The 21,093-nt window shown below is 36.4% G+C and overlaps 1 protein-coding gene across 3 annotated transcripts in view; it reads right to left on the bottom strand.

Annotated features, from left to right (window-relative positions):
• SEC22A (SEC22 homolog A, vesicle trafficking protein) overlaps positions 1–21,093 on the bottom strand; it is a 51,452-nt gene that overhangs the window by 17,205 nt on the left and 13,154 nt on the right. For all 3 annotated transcript variants that reach the window (XM_036349516.1, XM_036349517.1, XM_036349514.1), the window contains exons 3-5: positions 19,113–19,276; positions 17,702–17,896; positions 6,725–6,840 (exon numbers count right to left, since the gene is read on the bottom strand). In XM_036349516.1, the coding sequence (XP_036205409.1) occupies positions 6,725–6,840; positions 17,702–17,896; positions 19,113–19,276 (475 nt within the window). The remainder of the gene's footprint in view (positions 1–6,724; positions 6,841–17,701; positions 17,897–19,112; positions 19,277–21,093) is intronic.

Here is a 21,093-nt window from a genome sequence, read left to right as displayed (position 1 = left end):
TTGAAAACTAATAAAGGGGAAAAATATTTTAAGGTAAAAATGAAGAGGTAAGGAGATGCTTCATATAGTAGCCACACAGGGTATTAGGATATACTATTAAAATGTTTGTAATAATTAGAAAATATTCACTTTTTAATGTAAGTGAAAAGATACAAAATTATATAATAGATATGATTCATATATATGTATATTACGTATATGTTCGTGTGTATATATGTATATATGTAATATACAGAGAAAATTTGGGGATGGTTTTATCTTCTTCTTTAAACATTTCCCCCCAATTTGTTAACAATAAACATAGAAACAGGAAAAACATTATTTCTTTTGAAAGCAAGCAAGCATGCACTGCATCTTAGCATAGATATTATACCACTAAATAAATAAAAAAAACTCCCATTGACCTTTAATAGGTTTGTAATTTCTTTAACAAATCTATGGGGAAAACAGAACTCAAGGAATAAAAGCAAGTTGATTACTTCTGCTTGGTAGTAACCATTAGAAACAATATTAGAATCAGAGAGTCTTAGAACGTTTGTTCTGAAGTGGTCGTTGAGCCTAAAACCTTCATCTTGCAGAACAGAAAGATCCAAGAAGGTAAAGTAAAACCCATCCAAAGCCACAAAGGTAGTTATGGCAGATGGGACCCAGTATCCTGACTTCTACACCAGCATTTCTACTGCTGTATCAGAATACTCTTTTTTCTCTCTCTCTAATGCACCACATGCAAATTACTTCTAGGTTGGCATCAGCTTCATTAATATCTTTGTTTCAAGGCTGACCCTTAAAGGAGCCCAGGTAATATAAACCCAATGTGATAAAAGCTTATTATGAGTGAATGAAGTGCCAATTCACAAGAAACTTATTAACATCTCTAAACTCAGAACAAAGTTAGCAAATGAGTGAAAATAATCTAATTTACACATTACTGTGAACACCAAATCAAATTTACCAACTTAAAAGAAAAATGTGCTCATCCTAAACTTCCCCAGTCTGGACTTAGATACCAAAGAAAAAAACTTCAGTGCTATGTACTTTAATAAATCCCTAGTTATCACCCTAAGAGGTAGATATTAATCTGGAAGAAACAAACCTGTGCTGAATTTTCAAACAACATTAACAATATACACGAATGTTAATTCATGTGGGTTCTCAAATTTGAATGTGTCTCAGGCACCAAGTTACATACTAAAAGATAAATGTGGCAATTATTTTTAGCACATTCAAAAGAGTATTTAGAATTCATGGCCTTAAAGAAATAAACATTAATATGATATATTGCTCACGCTCAGAAAATACATTATATATTGTCAGCTAGATGTAAAAATATGATCCGTAACAAAATCCTTTGCCTGTGTTAGGAACCTCAACTACTGATGAGTATATGTGGGATATATTAGGTGGGTTATAGTAGGACAAAGCTCCAGAAACAATGCTAAGGGAACAACACAACCTGGCGTCCCTAGTTTACTGGTAGCTAAAAATCCCATAAGGACAAATTTACAGTCCCCTGGATCAAGAGAAAGAAATACTGTTGGAGTGAATTTAGTCTAGGACAACAGTGAAAAAGAAAGAATTCTGTATCAAACATCAGAAAGACACATCTTCAAAGGTACAAGCATGCAGCGAGTCCCCAAATTATAAGTGATCTACTAATAAAAAAGGCCACTCTTACATTGTCCCTAACTATAATTTAGCCCATGCTTATTTCACATACCACCACCATAACTTTAAGAAACTGTTTGAAACAAAAAACCTTGAAACTTCTAGGGAAACTGTAAATTCTAAGACAGAGTCAGGAAACTACAAAAATGGAAAAAATGCTCAGGATCTCCTTATCCCTCACAAAAATATTTACCTTTACCCTGCCTAAAACTTTCATTACTTGAAAATCTACCTATTAAGTTTAACAAAAGCTGTCTTTTTTCCTGCTTATATAACAAGTGCTAATAAATATTTATGTTTATTATTTAAAATCTGAATAATATATTAATATGGTTTAAAAATAACATATAAGAAGGTATATAACGTGAAGATTCTCATTTACACCCTGCTACCCATTTGTCCAGTTCCCATCACATTTATTAGTATCTTATCTTTTCAGTTTCTTTATGTAAATTAATGTACATTAAATATATTGTTATATTCTTAGGCCATCTTTGGTGGGAGTAGTTGGGGACTGGTGGGTGCAAGGTCAGAGAACCTGGTCTCTCACTGGCTTTCTCAAAATAATTACTGTTCTCAGAGGACACAAAATTGTACATCTGACCTTGAAACATGAATCAGATTCCTGAACCTGTGCTCCACTCTGACTGGGGCTCTGAGGTCCCACCTGGCCTGTGTGAATGGGAAGGCTCAGCCCCTGCATGGAAAGAGAAAGCCTGATCCACTGTTTCCCAGGAGCTGGCTCACTGCAATGGACTGTATGTACATACTTCACTTGCTAAGCAGAGCCACATCAAAGGAAATATCAAAGCCTGGAGGATGCTCCCCCTTTTCCAGTCTTTGTTTTAATGATGGTATGTGTGTGCGTGTGGAAGGGGGTTAAATTCATAGACTTGTCTTTAGAGCAATTTTAGAAAATTAAGGCAGTAGAGTGTTGATATACCTGCTCTTTCCCCTTCTCAGGTTTCTCTGTTATCAACATCTTGCATTAATGTGGTCCACTTGTTACAACTGATGAGCCAACAGTGACATTATTATTAACTAAAGTCCATAGTTTATGTTGGGGTCCACTCTATGTGTAGTACATTCTATGGGTTTTGAGAATGTATAACGACTTAACCATTACTAAGTAACATAGAATAGTTTTACTGCCCTAAAAACCCCATGCTCCAATTACTCACCCGTCCTCCCTCCTTCCAAAGCCCTGGCAACCACTAATCTTTTACTTACTGTCTCTACAGGTTTGCCTCTCACAGAATGTCCTATAGTTAGAACATACGTATACGAATAAAAGGTTTATATGCTAATTAGACTGGACGTCTTCCAGATGTCCTTCCTGACAAAGCTGGGGGCTTGGCCAGCCTGCAAACCAGCCTGCCCCCGGCTTACTCGCCCAGGCCACCCCAACACCCCTCCCAGGCTGCCCGCCCCCCAGCAGGGACCCCCCACCCCGATTGGGGGTGTGGCCGGCCTGCAAACCACCCCAGGCCCTTTGCCCAGGTTGGCCCCACCCCAACCAGGGGTGTGGTCGGCCTACAAACTTCCTGCAGCCCCTCGCCCAGGCCGGCCCCACCCCCTAGGGGACTCCCACCCCGATCTGGGACCCCCTTCAGGGCTTCCACCCGTGCATCAGGCCTCTGTCCTATATAATAAAAGGGTAATATGTAAATTAACCCTAAAGGCAGAACGACCAGAACAACCAGAATGACCACTGGACCAGTCACTATGACCTGCACAGGCCACCTCTTGGTCCCTTTCCCCTGACTGGCAGGCTCCGATCACCTGATGGTGAACGGGGAACCAGGGGTGGGTGGCAGGGGACGTGGGTGGTGCCAGGCCAAGGCAGAACACAGAGGGCGAACCGCGGCGGGGGCAGGGCCAGCAAGCAGGTAAGAACACCGACTTCTCAGTCCCTTCCCCTGGCCATCAGGCACCAATCACCCAATGGCAAACAGGGAACCTGGGCTGGGTGGCGACTGGGGGTGGGGCCAGCTTTGGGCAGCCAGGGAAGATGGGCCTGAATTTCGTGTGCCAGGCCTCTAGTAGTATATAGTTTTTCAGACTGGCTTCTTTCATTAAGCAAGATAAATTTAAGATATAGTCATGTCCTTTTTGTGACTTGATAGCTCATTTCTTTTCATTACTGAATAATAGTCCATGGTATAGATTGTCAGTTTGTTTATCCATTCACCTTGTGAAGGATTTCTTAGTTGCTTCCAGTTTTTTGAAATTATCAATAAAGCTGAGATAAACATTCATGTGCAGGTTTTTGTGTGAACATTAAGTAGAAAAACTCATTTGGCCAAATATACTGAGGAGCAATTGACTGCTGGGTCATATGATAATGCTATGTTTAAGCCAAATTGTCTTCCAAAGTGACTGTACCATTTGCATTCCCATCAGCAATGAATGAAGAGTTCCTGTTGTTCAATAGCCTCATCAGTACTTGGTATGGTCAAGTGTCTTTTTTTGGATTTTGCTATTCTAATAGATATTTAGTGATATCCTAATGTTTTAAATTACAATTCCTAATGACATATGATGTAAGCATCTTTTCATATATTTTGGTGAGATGTCTGTTTAGTTCTTGCGCCCATTTTTTAATTGGGTTGTTTGCTTTCTTGAGTTATAAGAGCTCTTTGTATGTTTTGGTAACAAGACCGTTGTCAAATGTGTTCTGCAAATATTTTCTCATAGACTGTGGCTTATCTTTTCATTCTCTTAATGTCCTTCATAGAGCAGAAGTTTTTCCATTAAGTCTAACTTGCCAATTTTTCTTTCATAGATTATGCTTTTGGTGTTGTATCTAAAAATCCATCATGAAACTCAAGGTTACCTAGGTTTTCTTTTTTGTTGTTGTTGTTAATCCTCACCCGAGGATATTTTTCCACTGATTTTTAAGGAGAGTGGAAGAGAGAGGGAAAGACTAAGAGAAACACATCGATTGGTTGGCTCCTGCATGAACCCTGACCAGGGCCTGGGCTGGGGAAGAGCCTGCAACCAAGCTACGTGCCCTTGACTGGAATCGAACCTAGGACCCTTTGGCCCTGCATGCTGATGCTCTGCCTAGGTTTTCTATTATATTTTATAACTTTTCAGTTTTGTGTTTTACATTTAGGTCTGTGACCCATTTTGAGTTAAATACATAATTCATTAAATTAAAAATGTTTGGCCTGGCCAGCATGGCTCAGTGGTTGAGTGTCAACCTATGAACCAGGAGGTCACAGTTCGATTCCCAGTCAGGGCACATGCCTGGATTGCAGGCTCGATCCCCAATGTGGGGCGTGCAGGAGGCAGCCCATCAATGATTCTCTCTCATCATTGATGTTTCTCTCTCTCTCTCCCTCTCTGAAATCAATGAAAATATATTTTTAAAAAATGTTCGCCCTTCTATCAGCTACAGTCATCTACTGTTTAACTATTGGTAAATGTGTCCCATACTTCAAGAAATACTCATCAAATCCACCCCTTTTCCTTCATTTGATGAGCAATGAAACTGAGTACCAGAAAGTAAGGTGAGCTATTCAGGTCATAGAGTTAATCTGAGCTGAGGCCAACGCTCTCTCTCTTTCTTCCACAAACAAAAATCAACTCTTCACATGCTTACACTACTGTCCTCACGACTATACCAAGTTAAAAAAGAAAAAGAGTATCTTATTTATTAGCTTTTTCAGTCAACAGTCTTCAAACTGCCTTTGTTTCCTTCTGGCAGGTTGACTGTCTCCAAATTGAACTCCTACTGGGATACAGCTGACCTGGCTAGGGAACAAGGGCAGGAATATCAAGGGACAATATCCAGCAGTCCTGTGCCTAAATGGAAAAGGCTTTACCTGCAGGTTCAGGGTGTTTGGAAGTGAAATTGGGAAATCATGAGATGCTCCCCACCCCTCACCCAAGGGCAGCTCAGCCACCGGGAACCTGTGATGTCCTCTACTATTGGCTTCACACAGATGAGGACATTCAGAGGGTCCTCAGAGTGGTACTCTTTGAGTGTTCCCAAACTAATAACAAATTTAAAACAGAATATAAAGTGTGTTGAGTGCATTTTTATGGGCTTAATGCTGACCCTCCCTTCCCTGACAAAAGAGAACTAATTTACAATGCAGGAGTGTCAAAAAGTCTTCAGAGAAGGTGAATATTAATAAGGAAAAGGAGCCCTGACTGGTTTGGCTCAGTGGATAGAGCATCAGCCTGCGGACTGAAAGGTCCCAGGTTCGATTCCAGTCAAGGGCATGTACCTTGGTTGCGGGCACATCCCCAGTAGGGGGTGTGCAGGAGGCAGCTGATCGATGTTTCTCTTTCATCGATGTTTCTAACTCTCTATCCCTCTCCCTTCCTCTCTGTAAAAGATCAATAAAATATATTTTTTAAAAAAATAAGGAAAAGGAAAGCTGTATGTTCTGAAATGTGCTAAACTTTAAGAAAAGTTTCAAGAAGTTTACAAAAAGAGTAAGAAAAAATAATATACTCTGATAGCCACATTCTCTGAAAGACACTACTAGAAAACAAAATTGTTGGCAATATCTGAAAAAATTAGTGGTTTCACTGGTAGGCACCAAGAAAAAGGTATACGAGCAGATAACTAAGTAGGAATACAGAGGATAGGCCAAAAACCTGCCCACAAATGCCCTTTCTTCTGCTCCTGTCTACACAGATCCTTCCATGTCCAGCTCACCCCTTCTCCACAAAGCCTCCTTCTATCCCAACTCATACTGACCACTCCCCTCTTCTGCTCTCTGTGTACTAGGTACTTGGCAATTATTTGTGGTCTTTGTCTTCCTAATTCAACTCTAGGCCCAAGTCACACATATCTTAATGTCCCCAGAGTACCAATAAATAGTGCCTCCTGCAGAGTAGATAATAAATATGTGCTAATTGAGACAAAGAAGTCAACTAGAAATCAGTGTTTTAGAGAAAGGGGGGAATAAGGCAAGTATAAAGAATACAAAATCTGAGCATATGTTGTAAGTTGTATTAATACTCAAATCAATTCGAAGCAATTCTGCAACAAGCAGAATCAATAGACAGAGTACCTGACATTGCAAAAATAGCACTGTACCTGCAGAAGACTTTCTATGGCATGAAAGCCTCGAATTAAATTCAGAGCTCCACATAAAAGACTAAGGATAAATGCCACAATCCCTGACAGAGTTGCTGGTTCCAATCGCTGGTGAGCTGGAAAAGAAAAGAAATGGTCAGAAATGAACATCAATATCTCATGTCAATACTAAACTTATGTAAAATAAGATTCATTGCTCAATTTACATGATCAAATATAGATTAATCTTCATTAAAGTATCTAATGCTATATCTTAGTAATTAGCTATTTTTAAAAAATGTCTAACAACGTGACGGCTTCATTCCCCTGAACTCAAGTTAAATTAACTTATATTTCTCTACATTTTTAATGAAGACATCTCACTTGCATTTGGGATATATGTTGCTAAGGAGTGCTCACATCTGGCAGTAAATGAGATAGAAAAAAACCTTACTGCCTAAATATGTCTACCATTCACAAGCAGTTGCAAAGATTTGCAAAGGTGATTTTACTTAGAAATTCAATGCATACTTTATACTCTTCCTGAAAATTCTAGGAAACATTTCAAAGAACAAACATAGCTTGCTTTTAAGCAAAGCTCTCCCTTATTTGGGTTCCAGGGCTACAAATACCAGAGGAATGCTCAGATAGATGGTCGATCCTCGAACAACACGAATTTGAACTGCGTGGGTCGACTTACACATGAATTCTTTTGCAATAAATAATACAGTACTTCAAATGTATTTTCTCTTCCTTTTGATTGTCTCAGTAACATTTTTTTCTGTAACTTACTTTATTGTAAGAATACAGAAAACATACAAAATATGTGTTAATCGACTGTTTATGGTATTGGTAAGGTTTTCAGTCAACAGCAGACTATTAGTTAAGTTCTGGGGGAGTCAAAAGTTATACAGATTTTTGACTGCACAGGGGTTGGCACCCCATGTTGTTCAAGGGTCAACTGCAACCACCAATCTGAACTCCACAATAAAATGGAGTCTAAGAGCTATGAAGTTCCTGGTCTCTGAAGACCACTTGAAGATACAAATGATAGAACATCAGTTGAAGAAGTGACTAGTTTATCTTTATAAACACATTTCCTTATCTGTCAGGACTTCAGCAGTGTGAAACATTTAGTTATACAATAGCTTCCCCCTTCATTATCATCTTGCGCTTAACAGAATTAACAGAGTCTAAATGAAAACACAAAACTAAATACAAAATCATATAGACCTCAAATAGGAAACAGATGGAAAGAGAAGACAATAGAATTACATTTAGATCATTTTATTTAAATCACTGAAGTGTAAAAGCCCTAACAAAGAAGTTAATGAGGTGGAACATTGATATAAGGAAGGGCTTAAATCTTTGCAACTTATATTCAGCCATTTCAGTAGAAAAGCTTCCTAAACAGTTCATAAAAACACAAATCCACATATCACAAGGAAGTATTTATTCCTTAAGTGCAGCAGAAAATGCCAATATGGGATAACATTTTCTTAATTTTTTTCTGTACCCAAGCATACTGCTTGGTCTCTCAATCAATTTCCTTGAGATTTTGATATGAAAACAAAAAATTAAATGCCTTTGTAAAGTACTGATACCAAGTTTTATCAGTAGAGAAAAAATTCTCACAATTTAAAAATCTATCCAACTGGCCTACCATCTACCAATTAGTCATGTTTTGCATCTCTCTCCCATCCCTTCCCATGGCCCCCCTCAGTAATAAGGGAGAACTGGCCTCTAATAAAAAAAGGAAATCCTCAATATGGGCCTCAAGCATAAAGCCACCTGATAACTGACTAAATGATATAAATCACACTTCTGAAGTATACAAAACAAGTTTACCTTATAAAAAAACCCAAATAATATTCTGTATTATAACTTAACCCTCAGCTTTTTATGGTCAAGTAAGGCATGGCCATTATTGAACTGGAAAGTATCATTTTAATGTGTTAATCAATATTTATTTAAGAAACAGATATCTATATAAATTAAGTATTTTTAAGTTTCTAACACTTGCCTCTAACACTTATTTTTAAGTTTCTAACACTATTTTTAAGTTTCTAACACTTGTCTCCTGGAGCACTCTATATAATGGTAGTATACTATGTATAAATTAATTTTTTCAAAATGACCAGAAATATTTTTAAAGGCATGAAAGCAAATGACAAACCTCCTTTAGCAAGGAAAAGGCATGCATTATGCTGAAAGACAGGCTGGAGCTGTGCCAAATCACTGTGGGAAAGAAATTCTCAAGCAGAGATTCCCTCCCATACTACCCACCTCCCAAGAGGAGTGGGAATGGTTATCCAAAGAAAACTCCATCTGCATACAATATGAGGGTGACATTTCTTAAGGAAAATTCCTCAGTTTTAACAAACTGAATGAGATATTTCATCATATTTTAATGTATTATATTTTTATGATTTTTTTGGTTGTTTCAGTAAACAGAGTTTAGATGCATTATTATTCACAAATGCTTACTTCACAGTTCAATCTGGCACCATGATAGTCATCATTAGGAAGAGTGGATTTGGAACAATAACAAATGAGAGATAACATTAAAAAAAAATTGCTGAATGCAAAGCATTGTGACTTGGTCAGTTTTTGTTCTGGTTTGTTTTTGCTAATATTGTCTTCTGCTACGATGTCTCTTTGGCCCAATAGTGCATTTTCATGACAAAATTATTTTTTTCTCAAAATATAACAAGGATTAATAGTTTACAGAAGTTCCTAAAGAAGTATGGGTAGACCAGCTGGTGTGGCTCAGTGTTTGAGCACTGACCCAAGAGGTCCCTGGTTGGATTCCCAGTCAGGACACATGCCAGGGTTGTGGGCTCAGTCTTCAGTAGGAGGCGTGCAGGAGGCAGCCAATTGATGATGTTTCTCTCTCATCAATGTTTCCATCTCTCTATTCCTCCTCCTTCCTCTCTCTCTCTCAAAATCAATAAAAACTTTTTTCTTAAAGAGATAAAAAAAAGTCCCTTGGAACCAAAGGGCTATTGGTTATACTGAATTAACGTATTTTATTCAGCACCTTTTGGCACAATTCTGCATAAGATGCTGTGTGTTAGAAGGTATGAGAATGAATATACAACCTGCCCTCACAGTACTTCTCATGTTTTAAAGGGAAGTGGACAGATAAGCATATGAAAAATAATAAGAATTCTCAACTAAAAGGGTTACAGAATTATGAAGAGGAAAGATAATTAGGGGGAAGGTGGTGGTAACACAGAAGTGGTAGAGAACTAGTGAAGATCTCTGAAGATGGATAAAATTTAAACAGGTACATATGAGAAGAACTGCATTCCATGCAGAGAAAAGAACATGAACATAGCGATGGAAATGAGAGAAGCAAATAATAACAGCATCCGCTGCTGCTGCTGTTGCTAACAGTGGCTGCTCTCAGAGTGTCAGGCAAGTTGTCAGGCACCAAGCACTTTATACATACAATCTCATTTCATTCTTCCAAGAACTCAATGAACTAGGCACTATAATTATCCTGCACTAAGAGAACAAAGCAATCCTAAATATTTGTGCACCACTTAATAACAAACTTTAAAATACACTAAAAATTAGAGACTTAACAGGAGAAAAATATGCATTTACAAATATAGTCAGAGATTTCAACACCCCTTTCTCAATAATTGATAGTAGACAAAAAAACATCAAGGATATAAAAGAAAGAATATCAACCAACTTGATCTAAATGACATTTATAGAGCACTCCACCCAACAACAGAATACATGTTCTTTTCAAATGAACACAGAAAATGACTAAGGATAGATCATATTCTGGGGGAATAAAACAAATCTCAATAAATGTAAAATAATTAAAATTATACATAAGTTGGTATCTGGCTACAATGGAATTAAACTAGAAAACAATAACAGAAAGATATTTGGAAAACCTCTACATATTTAAAACTATTAAAATAAAATAAAGGTAGACATTTTTTTTAAATAACCCATGGATCACAAAAGATATCAAAAGTAAAATTTAAAATCATTTTGAACAAAAGGAGAGTGAAAATACAATATACTAAAACTTATGAAATGTAGCTAAACCAATATTTTTATTTTATTTTTTTTCATTAATCATCACCCAAGGATATTTTCCCATTGATTTTTAGAGAGTGGAAGGGGTGGGGGGGAGACAGAGAAAGAGAAAGATCGATGTGAGAGAGACACATCAATTGGTTTCCTCCCAACCGGGCCCTGACTGGGGCCAGGATAGAGACAGCAACTAAAGTACATACCCTTGACTGGAATCGAACCCAGGACCCTTCAGTTCTACCCACTGAGCGAACTGGCTAGGGGCTAAAGCAGAAATGAAAAGGGAGATAAATAGTACTAAATGTCTGGATTAGAAAAGAAGTTCTCAAATAAATGACCTCAAGAATCTATAAAAAGAAGAGCAAATTAAACCCTAAGTAAGCAGGCCATAGGAAGTAATAAAGATCAGAACATAAATCAATGAAATAGGAAATAAAAAAAAAAAACAATAAAAAGGTCAATGAAAGGAAAAGCTGGTTCTTTAAGAAAATCAATAAAAATTATAAATTCCAATAAGACTGATCAGAAGAAAATGCAAAAGACAAAAATTATCAGTATAAAAAATGAGAATGGCAACATCACAATAATTATACAAATATTAAAGGGATATGAGAATATTAACTTTATGCTAATGAAATGGAAAAATTCCTTAGATTCCTTAAAAGAAACCAACTACTAAAACTCACTCATGAAGAAACAGGTAACTTGAATAACCCTACTTCCATCAAAGAAACTGATTTGTAGTAAAACAACAACAAAAACCTTCCCACAAAGAAAACTAGAGGCTTGAAAGCCTTCACTGTACTAAACATTTAAAGAAGAAGAAATAGGCCCTGGCCAGGTGGCTCAGTTGGTTGGAGCATTGTCCTGTACACCAAGGGGTTGTGGGTTCAATTCCCTGTCAGGGCACATCCCTAGGTTGTGGGTTCGATTCCCAGACAGGCGTGTGTGGGAGGCAACCAATTGATGTTTCTCTCTCTCATCAATGTTTCTTTCTCTCTCTCCCCCATTCCTTTCTCTCAAAAAATCAATAAAAGCATATCGAGTAAAAAAAAAAGGGAGAAAGAAAATTCTATAGAAACATTCCCAAACATTGAAAAAGAGGTAATACCTCTCAATTTATTCTATGAGGCCAGCTTTATCCTGAGAGCAAAACTAGTAAAAAACATTAGAAAAAAGGAAAACTACAAATCAATTCCCTCATAAACACAGATACAAAATATCTTAACAAAATTTTAGTAAATTGGGTCTCACAATATATAAAAAGGATAATCTATCATGACCAAGTGGGTTTTATCACAGAAGTGCTAGGTTGGTTTAATATTTGAAAGCAAAGTAATTCACCACATACAGCTTTTAAAAAGAAAAATCACATAATCATCTCAATAAGTGTAGACAAAGCATTTGGCAGAATATATCTTACATTCCTGATAAAAACTGCTCATCAATCTGGGAATATAAGGACATTTTCTCAAAAAAGCATCTACATAAACCCCAAGTTTACATCATAGTTAACTGGAATACTGAATGCTTTCCCTGCTAAGATCAGAATCAGGAACAACACAAGGATATCTAATCTTGCCAATTCATTCTTTCAGGATATTTTTGTTAAGCACAGAATTCTGCATTTGCAGTTATTTCTTTTATCCTTTAGAGGATATGACTAAGTTGTCCTCTGGCTTCCATGGTTTTAATGAGAAGGGAGAAAAGAGAGGAAATAGGGGGCAAGAAAGATTAATTCTGATGGTTTGCGTTCATGCAATTTAATCTCTTCACATGCCTGGTTATTTATGATTGTGTTTGCCAAAGATTCTATTTTCAAAATCTTGTTGTAACTATAATTTGAAGCTTATGAGGCTACTTTTTCCAGAACTATTTGCTTCTGCCAGGATCTTTGGAGAACAGCACTGTGGAATCAGCTCAATCCAATTTTAGAGACCAATATGATTCAAAACTAAGGGCAGTCCCGACAAAAGCCTGTCAGCTGCATAGTCCTATCTACCCACATTCCTAACGTATAGACATCCAAGCTAAACCAAAGTTGGGAGCAGGGGGGAGAGGTTGCTCATGAGATTCACCACCTGCCCTAATCCCAGTCTCCTAGTCTTGAGGCTGTCAGCTGTTCGCTCCAGAATTGATATAAGCCCCAAAGGAAAAAGTTGATCCAAACACTGGGCTCATCTCCCAGGGCCTCTATCTTCCTCAGTTTCTTAGTTATCAGTAATTCTTAGTTATCAGTTATCTTGTATATCCAAAGACTTTAGGAAGATTCTATTTTAGATTAACTTCTACAATAGACCTATACATTCTATAGAATATATACATTCCACTCAGCATTTCTACATGTATTTAGTGGGATTGTTGGTCTGAATTAACTACTCCATCACTGCTCTAAGTGGAAATCTTCTAAGTACTAGTAATAATCCCTTGTTTATTAGTGATTTTAAAGATTGAAAATTAATCCACATATAAGTCACCCTTTAAAGTGTATAATTCAGAAATTTTCAGTATATTCACAGTTTTGAACCATCACCATGATCTAATTTCACATTTTCATCACCCCCCAAGGAAATCTCATAACCATTAGTATAGTCACTGCCTATTTCCCCTCCACCACTCCAGCTTCCTATCAATCACCAATCTATTTTCTACATCTCTGGATATGCCTATTCTGGACACTTTGTATAAATGAAATTTTAAATGTGTCCTTTTATATCTGGCTTCTTTTACATAGCACAATGTTCTTGTGTGTGTGTTTTATTTATTGTTTAAGGTATTACAAATAGTAGTACATATGTCTCCCTTTTTTTCCCCATTGACCTCCCCCCGGCCTCTCTACCCTCCGGTACTTGTCCTCCCTGGCCTCCCAGTGTCTTGCGCCTATTGATTGTGCTTAAATGCATGCATACAAGCCCTTCAGTTGATCTCTTACCCGCCCCCCAACCCTCTCTTACCTTCTCCCTGTAGTTTGACAGTCTGGTCGATGCTTCTTTGCCTCTATCTATTTTTGTTCAACAGTTTATAATGTTCTTTATATTCCATAAATGAGTGAGATTATGTGGTATTTATCTTTCACTGACTGGCTTATTTCACTTAGCATAGTGCTCTCCAGTTCCATCCACGTTGTTGCAAATGGTAAAAATTCCTTTTCTTTTTTTTCTTTTTTTTTTTTTTTTTTTTACAGCAGCATAGTATTGTACCATGTATCAATACTTTGTTCCTTTTTTATTGCTTAATAATATTCTATTGCATAGGTATGCATAGATATACTACTGTTTGTTCATCAGTCAATGGACATTTGGACTGTTTCCACTTTCAGTTGCTATGAATAATGCTATGAACACGCATGTACACATTTTCATTTACACATACATTTTTAATTCTCTGGATTATGTACTTAGGGGAATTGCTGGATCCTATATAACTATGTTTACCTTTTTGAGGAACTTCCATACTATTTTCCAAAGCAGGTGCATTATTTTACACCACCACAGCAATATATAAGGGTTCTCCTTTCTCCACATCCTTGCTAACACTTGTTATTGTCTGTTTTATTTTTATTATAGCTATCCTAATGATTGTAAAGTAGTATCTCCTTATTGTTTTGCATTTCACTAATGACTAATAATGTTGAGTACCTTTTTATGTGCTAATTAGCCAGTTGCACGTTTTCTTTGTACAAATGTCTTTTCAAATCTTTTCCCCATTTTTTAAAATTGGATTGTCTTTTTATTGTTGAGTGGTAATATATTCTGGATCCAAGTTCCTTAGAAGATACATGATTTGCCAATATTTTCTATGTCTGTGGATTGTCACAATTTTCAATTTCTTGGTAGTATCTTTTGAAAAACAAGGATTTTTAATTTTGATGAATTCCACTTTACCTATTTTTACTTTTTTCACTGTGCTTTTGGTGTCAAATCTAAAAAATCATTGCCTAATACAAAGTCACACCTTTGTATTTCCGCTAATATTTACACCTTTATTTTCTTCTAAGAATTTTATAGTTTCAGCTGTTAAACTTAGGTCTTTGATCCATTTTGAGTTAGTTTTTAGATACTTTGTGAAGTGGGAAACCAACTTCATTCTTTTATATAGAAGTATCCATTGTCCCAGCATAATTTCTTGAAAGACTAGTCTTTCACTATTGTCATGGTGCCCTTGTTAAAAAATGAATTTACCCCCCTAACTGGTTTGGCTCAGTGGATAGAGCGTCGGCCTGTGGACTGAAGGGTCCCAGGTTCGATTCCGGTCAAGGGCATGTACCTTGGTTGCGGGCACATCCCCAATAGGGTGTGTGCAGGAGGCAGCTGTTCAATGTTTCTCACTCATTGATATTTCTAACTCTCTGTCCCTCTCCTTTCCTCTCTGTAAAAAATCAATAAAATATATTTTTTTAAAAATGAATTTACCATAATGCAAAGGTTTGTTTCTGTACTCTCTATTCTTTACTGTTGATCTACATGTCCTTCCTTAAACCAGACCCTATAGTCAAAGAATCAGCTTTTGGTTTGATTTTTCTCCAATTTTTTTCTATTTTCCATTTCATTTTCACATATTTCTGCTCTAATCTTTATTATTTCCTTTCTTCTTGCCTTAGGTTTAATTTGCTTTTCTTTCCCGTGTCTGTTCCTGTGAATTCAAATGACCACCTGGAGTACTTCCTTTGCCCAATGCAGCTTTACTTCCATCCACCACCTTTGTGCTATTATTAAAAATATGTATTTCATTTCTACATATCAGAGACCCAACAATACATTACATACATTATCTTATACAATTGCTTTTAAAAAGAAAAATGTACGTTTACTATCTTTTATAATTACCTTTACCATTGCTCTTTGATATTGTGTGCGTGTGTGTGTGTGTGTGTGTGTGTGTGTGTGTGTAAATTCAAATTACTGTCTAGGTCACTTGCTTTCAACCTGAAGAACTTCCCTTTAGTATTCCTTGTAGTTGAGTCTGCCAGCAACAAATTCTCTCATCTTCTATTTATCTGCAAATGTCTTTATTTCACCTTCAGTTTTGAAACATAAGGATTCTTGGTTGACAGGTTTTCCCCCCTTCTTTGAGTATTTTGAACATGTTCTCCCACTATCTTTAGATCTCCACTATTTCTGTTGAGAGAAGTCACTTGTTAATCTTTTGAGGTTCTCTTGTAAGTGGTGAGTTGTTTTTCTCTTGCTGCTTTCAAGGTTTTCTCCTTATTTTTGTCTTTCAACATTTTCAACTGTTTATAGGTGTCTTGCATATATCCTATTTGGAGTTAAATGAGCTTCCTAGAAAAGTACTTTTTTTTTTAGTAAATTAGGGAACTTTTCAGCCATTATTTCTTCAAATGCTCTGCTTCTTTCTCTTCTCTTCTTCTGGTTCTCCCATCATGCATATGTTGGTGTGCTTAATAGTGTCCCATATTTTTCTGAGGTTCTGTTTTTCATTCTTTTTTCTCCTGTTCTTTGGATTACATAACCTCTATTGATCTATCTTCAAGTATACTAACCTTTCTTTGCCATTTCAAATCTTCTATTGAACCCTACTAGTCAGTTTTTCATTTTAGTTGTATTTTTCAATTCCAGAATTTCCATTTGGTTCTTTTTCCTTTATAATTTCTATCTGTTTATATTATCTACTGGATGCAACCTCATTGTCATATCTTCCTGTTTGTTCTTTTAGGATATGATTTTATTGATTTCAGAGAAGGGAAAGTGAGAGAAACACTGATGTGAGAGAAAATCATCTATCAGTTGCTCCTCATACACATGTCAACTGAGGATCGAACCGGCAACCTACGCATGTGCAGGAATCCAACCTGCAACTAGGAATCCAACCTGCAACCTTTCGGTGTATGGGACGCTCCAACCAACTGAGCCACACCGGCGAGGGCACTTCCTTACTTTTTAAATTACGACTTCATTTAGTTCTTTGAAAATAATTATAATGACTACTTGGACATCTTTGTTAAATCTGACATCTGGTCACTGCCATAGGCAGCTTCTATTGCCTGCTTCCCCTCATATCCCCCCCCCCCCCCACACACACACACAGTGTACGTATTATATTTTCCCTCTGCATGTCCTGTAACTTTTTGTTGGACATTTTAGATAACACACTGTAACAACTCTGGGTCTTCATCCACCTCCTCTCCCCCTGGGCTTGTTATTGTTATTTGTGTGCTTATTTGTTTCTCGACTGGCTAGATTATTTTAATGAAATCTGTTTCCCTTTTCTCCCATAATTTGTATTCAACCAAATATGAATTATTGTGTTCAGTCCTGAACGGCACATTTGAAGAATACTAACAAATAAAAGCTTCCAGGATAGGGAGGGTTTCAAAATGTCATAGACAAAAAGGCTAAGGGAATTGAGGAGAGGTCACAGAGCTTTGACAAATAGATAAACATTATAGCAAACAGACTTTAGCTCAAATATAAGGAAGAATTTTTTTTAAATAAGCAATTCAACTATGGCATATGCTACCTTATAAAATAATGAGGCTTCCATTTTTAAGCAGAAGTTTTCAAACTGTCACAACTATAAGTCCTTGTTTGGGAGGGGAGGTGTGAGTAGATGATCACATTTTCTGTGACTGTCAAAAACCCTGGCCTTGAATATATCTAGCCATTTTGATATAAAGCAGAGTACTTTACATGCCTCTAAACATACACTACTATTATAAATAAACTATTCACTTCCAGAAACATTTGCTTATAAAGAAACCTTCTTAAATGTTTCCCTACTACACAGTTCCTTTGAAACTGCTATTTAAAATTATTTTCCTGATTAGTCACATATCTAGATTACTACATAAGCCACTGAGAAAGGATTACTTTGAACTTCTACATTCTCTCAATTACTTGCTTTAAAATACTAAAATAAAAATAGTTCATTTTTGAGAGTTGCTCAGTTTTTAAAATAAAATAATTGAGATCCAGCACTCACCAGAAGAAATCTTACCAGCACCTTTATAGTCAATAGAAAATGCAGATGTGACTCCATTGGCTGACCCCAGTTCGCACAAGGAAATTTGATAAGGGGGTCTCAGCTTGATTTCCGTCTGCATGTCAGATAGATTTATCTTTGTTGAAAGAGACCTGGGATTATTATATCGCTGCTTGGTCCTCTGAATGAAGTTATCTATGTAAAATAAAAAATAAATGTCCTTGCAGTCATTTGTTAATTAAATAATTTGAGAGTGTGAGGTTTATGGGTAGTAAATTTTGCAGATAAACTGTTTAATTTGTTATCCAAAACTGTTGAATTGTCATGAAGTGTTCTAATATTTATGTTTCATGGTTAATATATCATGGAGTTATCAGTTGCTCACTCTAGAAATGATACCGCGTAGGAATTAATAATTGTAAGTAAACTAATGATTTAACACTATCTGACTGAGAATATTTCTACTAATATATCCACTTCAATGAATTACTTTGAACTTCTACAACAAAACAAAAAAATAATAGCTTTAATTTTTAAACCAAAATCTTAATTTTTATAGGGATTCATATCTCATAAAATAGTAAGTCTGTATTTATCAGTTGTAATTCCATAAGAACATACACTGTAAATTGCATGTTCTTATAAACCTGTTTTCTTATTTATTGCTTACACCATTAGAATGCATATTTTAAAAAAAATTAATAAAAGACAATTCCTAAATATCTTCCAAGATATCTCCTAAATCAGCGGTTGCAAACCAGTGGTCCGCGAGGTCCGAAAGGTTGGCGACCACTGTCCTAAATAATATTCCAATTTTATTTTCACAATTTGTAACTTGGTTTCACTATTTTTTTCCCTTGTACATCTGGAGTCAAAAAAATTAATGCCCACAGGCCAAATCTAGTCTGCTGACCATTTTTGTAAATAAAGTTTTATTAGAATATAACTGCATTCATCCATTTCTACATTGCCTATGGCTGCTTTCCAGCTATAATGGCAGGGCTGAGTAGTTGTGACAGAGATCTTATGGTGCTTAAAGCCTAAAATAATTACTATACGGTCCTTTGCAGCAAATGTTTGCAAGCCTCTGTTCTATATTAAGCACATTATAAAAGATTATCACACAAACACAAAATTCTGAATCTCTGGCTTATAAATTTCTCATTCAGAAACTATCCTCTGGGATTAATTCTTTATGCCAATAATCAAAATTACCTCCACAGCTCAAACTCAATTTTTTCTAATATGAAGACACTGTCATAATTTATAGTCCATTTGTTAAATTATTCTATCAAAAGCAGAATATTTTGAGTTTTCCCTCTCCCCCATTTCTCCCCCCAGTGAAGATAAAAAATCCCTTATGACTGGCTGGAGACAGGATAATGAAAAGGAAAAAAAATCAAGCCCTTACCAAATTCAATGAAACAGTATGGCCTGACAGCAGTGTTGGTCTTCGACATGTTATAAGTAGTAATGAATTCCTTCTGAAGCTCATCCAGGAAAGAGAAGGCCAGAACATTTGGGTAATTTTCAGTGCACAACATCATGTAGCTCACTCCCAGAGAGCTAATAAAACTAGAGTATAAAAAACATTAGTTTAAAAATTTCAAAGTAAATTAAGGTAATTCGTTGCTTTACAAGACTGATTCTATTACAACATAAACTGCTGCTACAAGTGGCAATGAAGATATTAACATTATACATTCTAGCAAGAAAAAAAATTAAAGAAACTAAATACTATTTTTAGTTGTGGTTTAAAAATAGTAGACAAAAAAGGGGAATATACCTACAGAGGAACACTCAGCATGGTATTAACACTTCAGTTATTTATCACTTGGGGTAGAAAGCAAAGGGAAAAAAGCTTTCCTGGGTGAAAAAAAATTCTCCAGTAGGACATGCATGCCATCGATCTCTAATCTACTGTTAAAATTGCTAAATATAAGAAAAATGTTATTTTTGAAATAGAACCTTCCACACTGAATACCAGTCTCTAAAATAAAGCACTTCAACCATTAAATATAAAAATGTTTGACATTATAAAAGTGAGTATGCCTTATGGATTTTAGAAACCTAAACCAAATACATCTTATAGGAAACAAGGTGAAAACAAGACTATGCCCTCAATGGGACAGTAAGGAGATAAGAACCAGAAAGAGACTGTGTTCACCATGAGTGGCATTCTACCAGGAACTTATTTTCTCACTTATTCTTCCCTTATTAGGTCAACTTTCAATTACCCTCCAATGATGAAGAGCTAAATAATGAAGAAGTTATCCCATGACTAGAGACCCACTTTAGGCACCAATTTTAACCTCATTAAATAAAAAAAAAGCATTAATATGCAAAATGCCAGTTGATAGCAACTTATAATAGTAAGCTAAAGGAGAAAAAGATGATTTTAAGTGGCCAAAGGTGCTTATACTATCAGAGCCTTGGATAAAACACAGAGCAAGGAAAATTTGCCTTTGACATCCTTCATTTCCTTTTCTGCAGAGTTCATCTATTCCCGATTCACTCTTTCCCTCTAACCCTAACACCTTCACACCCCAGAAAATGTAGATCCTCACTTTTTTAGATAATCTATCACAGGTAATCCCTAATTTACTTATTGGTTAGTATTCCAGAAGTTTATAGCACCTAGAAATCATTTTCCCACAGAAACTACATTGTAAGTTCCTGGACCAGTTCGTAAGAGCCTATTTGACATACATGGTGCTGAAAACGGAAGATTTCTCCATAATAAACAGTGTGGCTTTGTTGTTTGGAGCATCGCCTCTTACACCAAAAGGTTGTGGGTTCAATTCCGGTCAGGGCATATACCTAGGTTGCAGGTGTGGTCTCAGGTTGGGGTATGTACAAGAGGCAACTAATTGATGTTTCTCTCTCATATCAATGTTTTTCTCTCTCTCTCTCTCTCTCTCTCTCTCTCTCTCTCTCTCTCTCTCTCTCTCAAAAATCAATAAACATATCCTCGGGTAAGGGTTTAAAAAATGCTAGTAATGAAACGAAACAGGAAAGCAGGAACCACAAGTTATTTTCTTCCTCCTGCCATGCCCCTCTCCCACCAAACATCTAGTCTCCAATGAGACCATGCTGTCTCATCAATCTTAGACTTTATACATACTCTGTTCCTCATTATTTCTCAACCAAAAAAAAAAAGAAAAAAGAAAAAAGAGGGCTAGTTTTCACTGAATTCTTTTTCCTGGTTAATTTTTATCTCCATAAAAAGTGAAAATAATTAGGAGAATTAGGAATGCTCCCTGTCAAGAGAGCTGAAAGGTAAAGGAAGACAACTCTTCTACCACAGAACAATGTGAATGCTGAAGACAAAAGACTGTGGTTCAGATATACTATTTATTAGTTTTGTGAGTTTGAGCAAGTTTCTTTATATT

The sequence above is a fragment of the Myotis myotis genome, unplaced genomic scaffold (genome assembly GCF_014108235.1).
Source record: "Myotis myotis isolate mMyoMyo1 unplaced genomic scaffold, mMyoMyo1.p scaffold_m19_p_2, whole genome shotgun sequence".
Taxonomy (NCBI): Eukaryota; Metazoa; Chordata; class Mammalia; order Chiroptera; family Vespertilionidae; genus Myotis; species Myotis myotis.
This window is presented reverse-complemented; position numbering and strand designations above follow the sequence as displayed.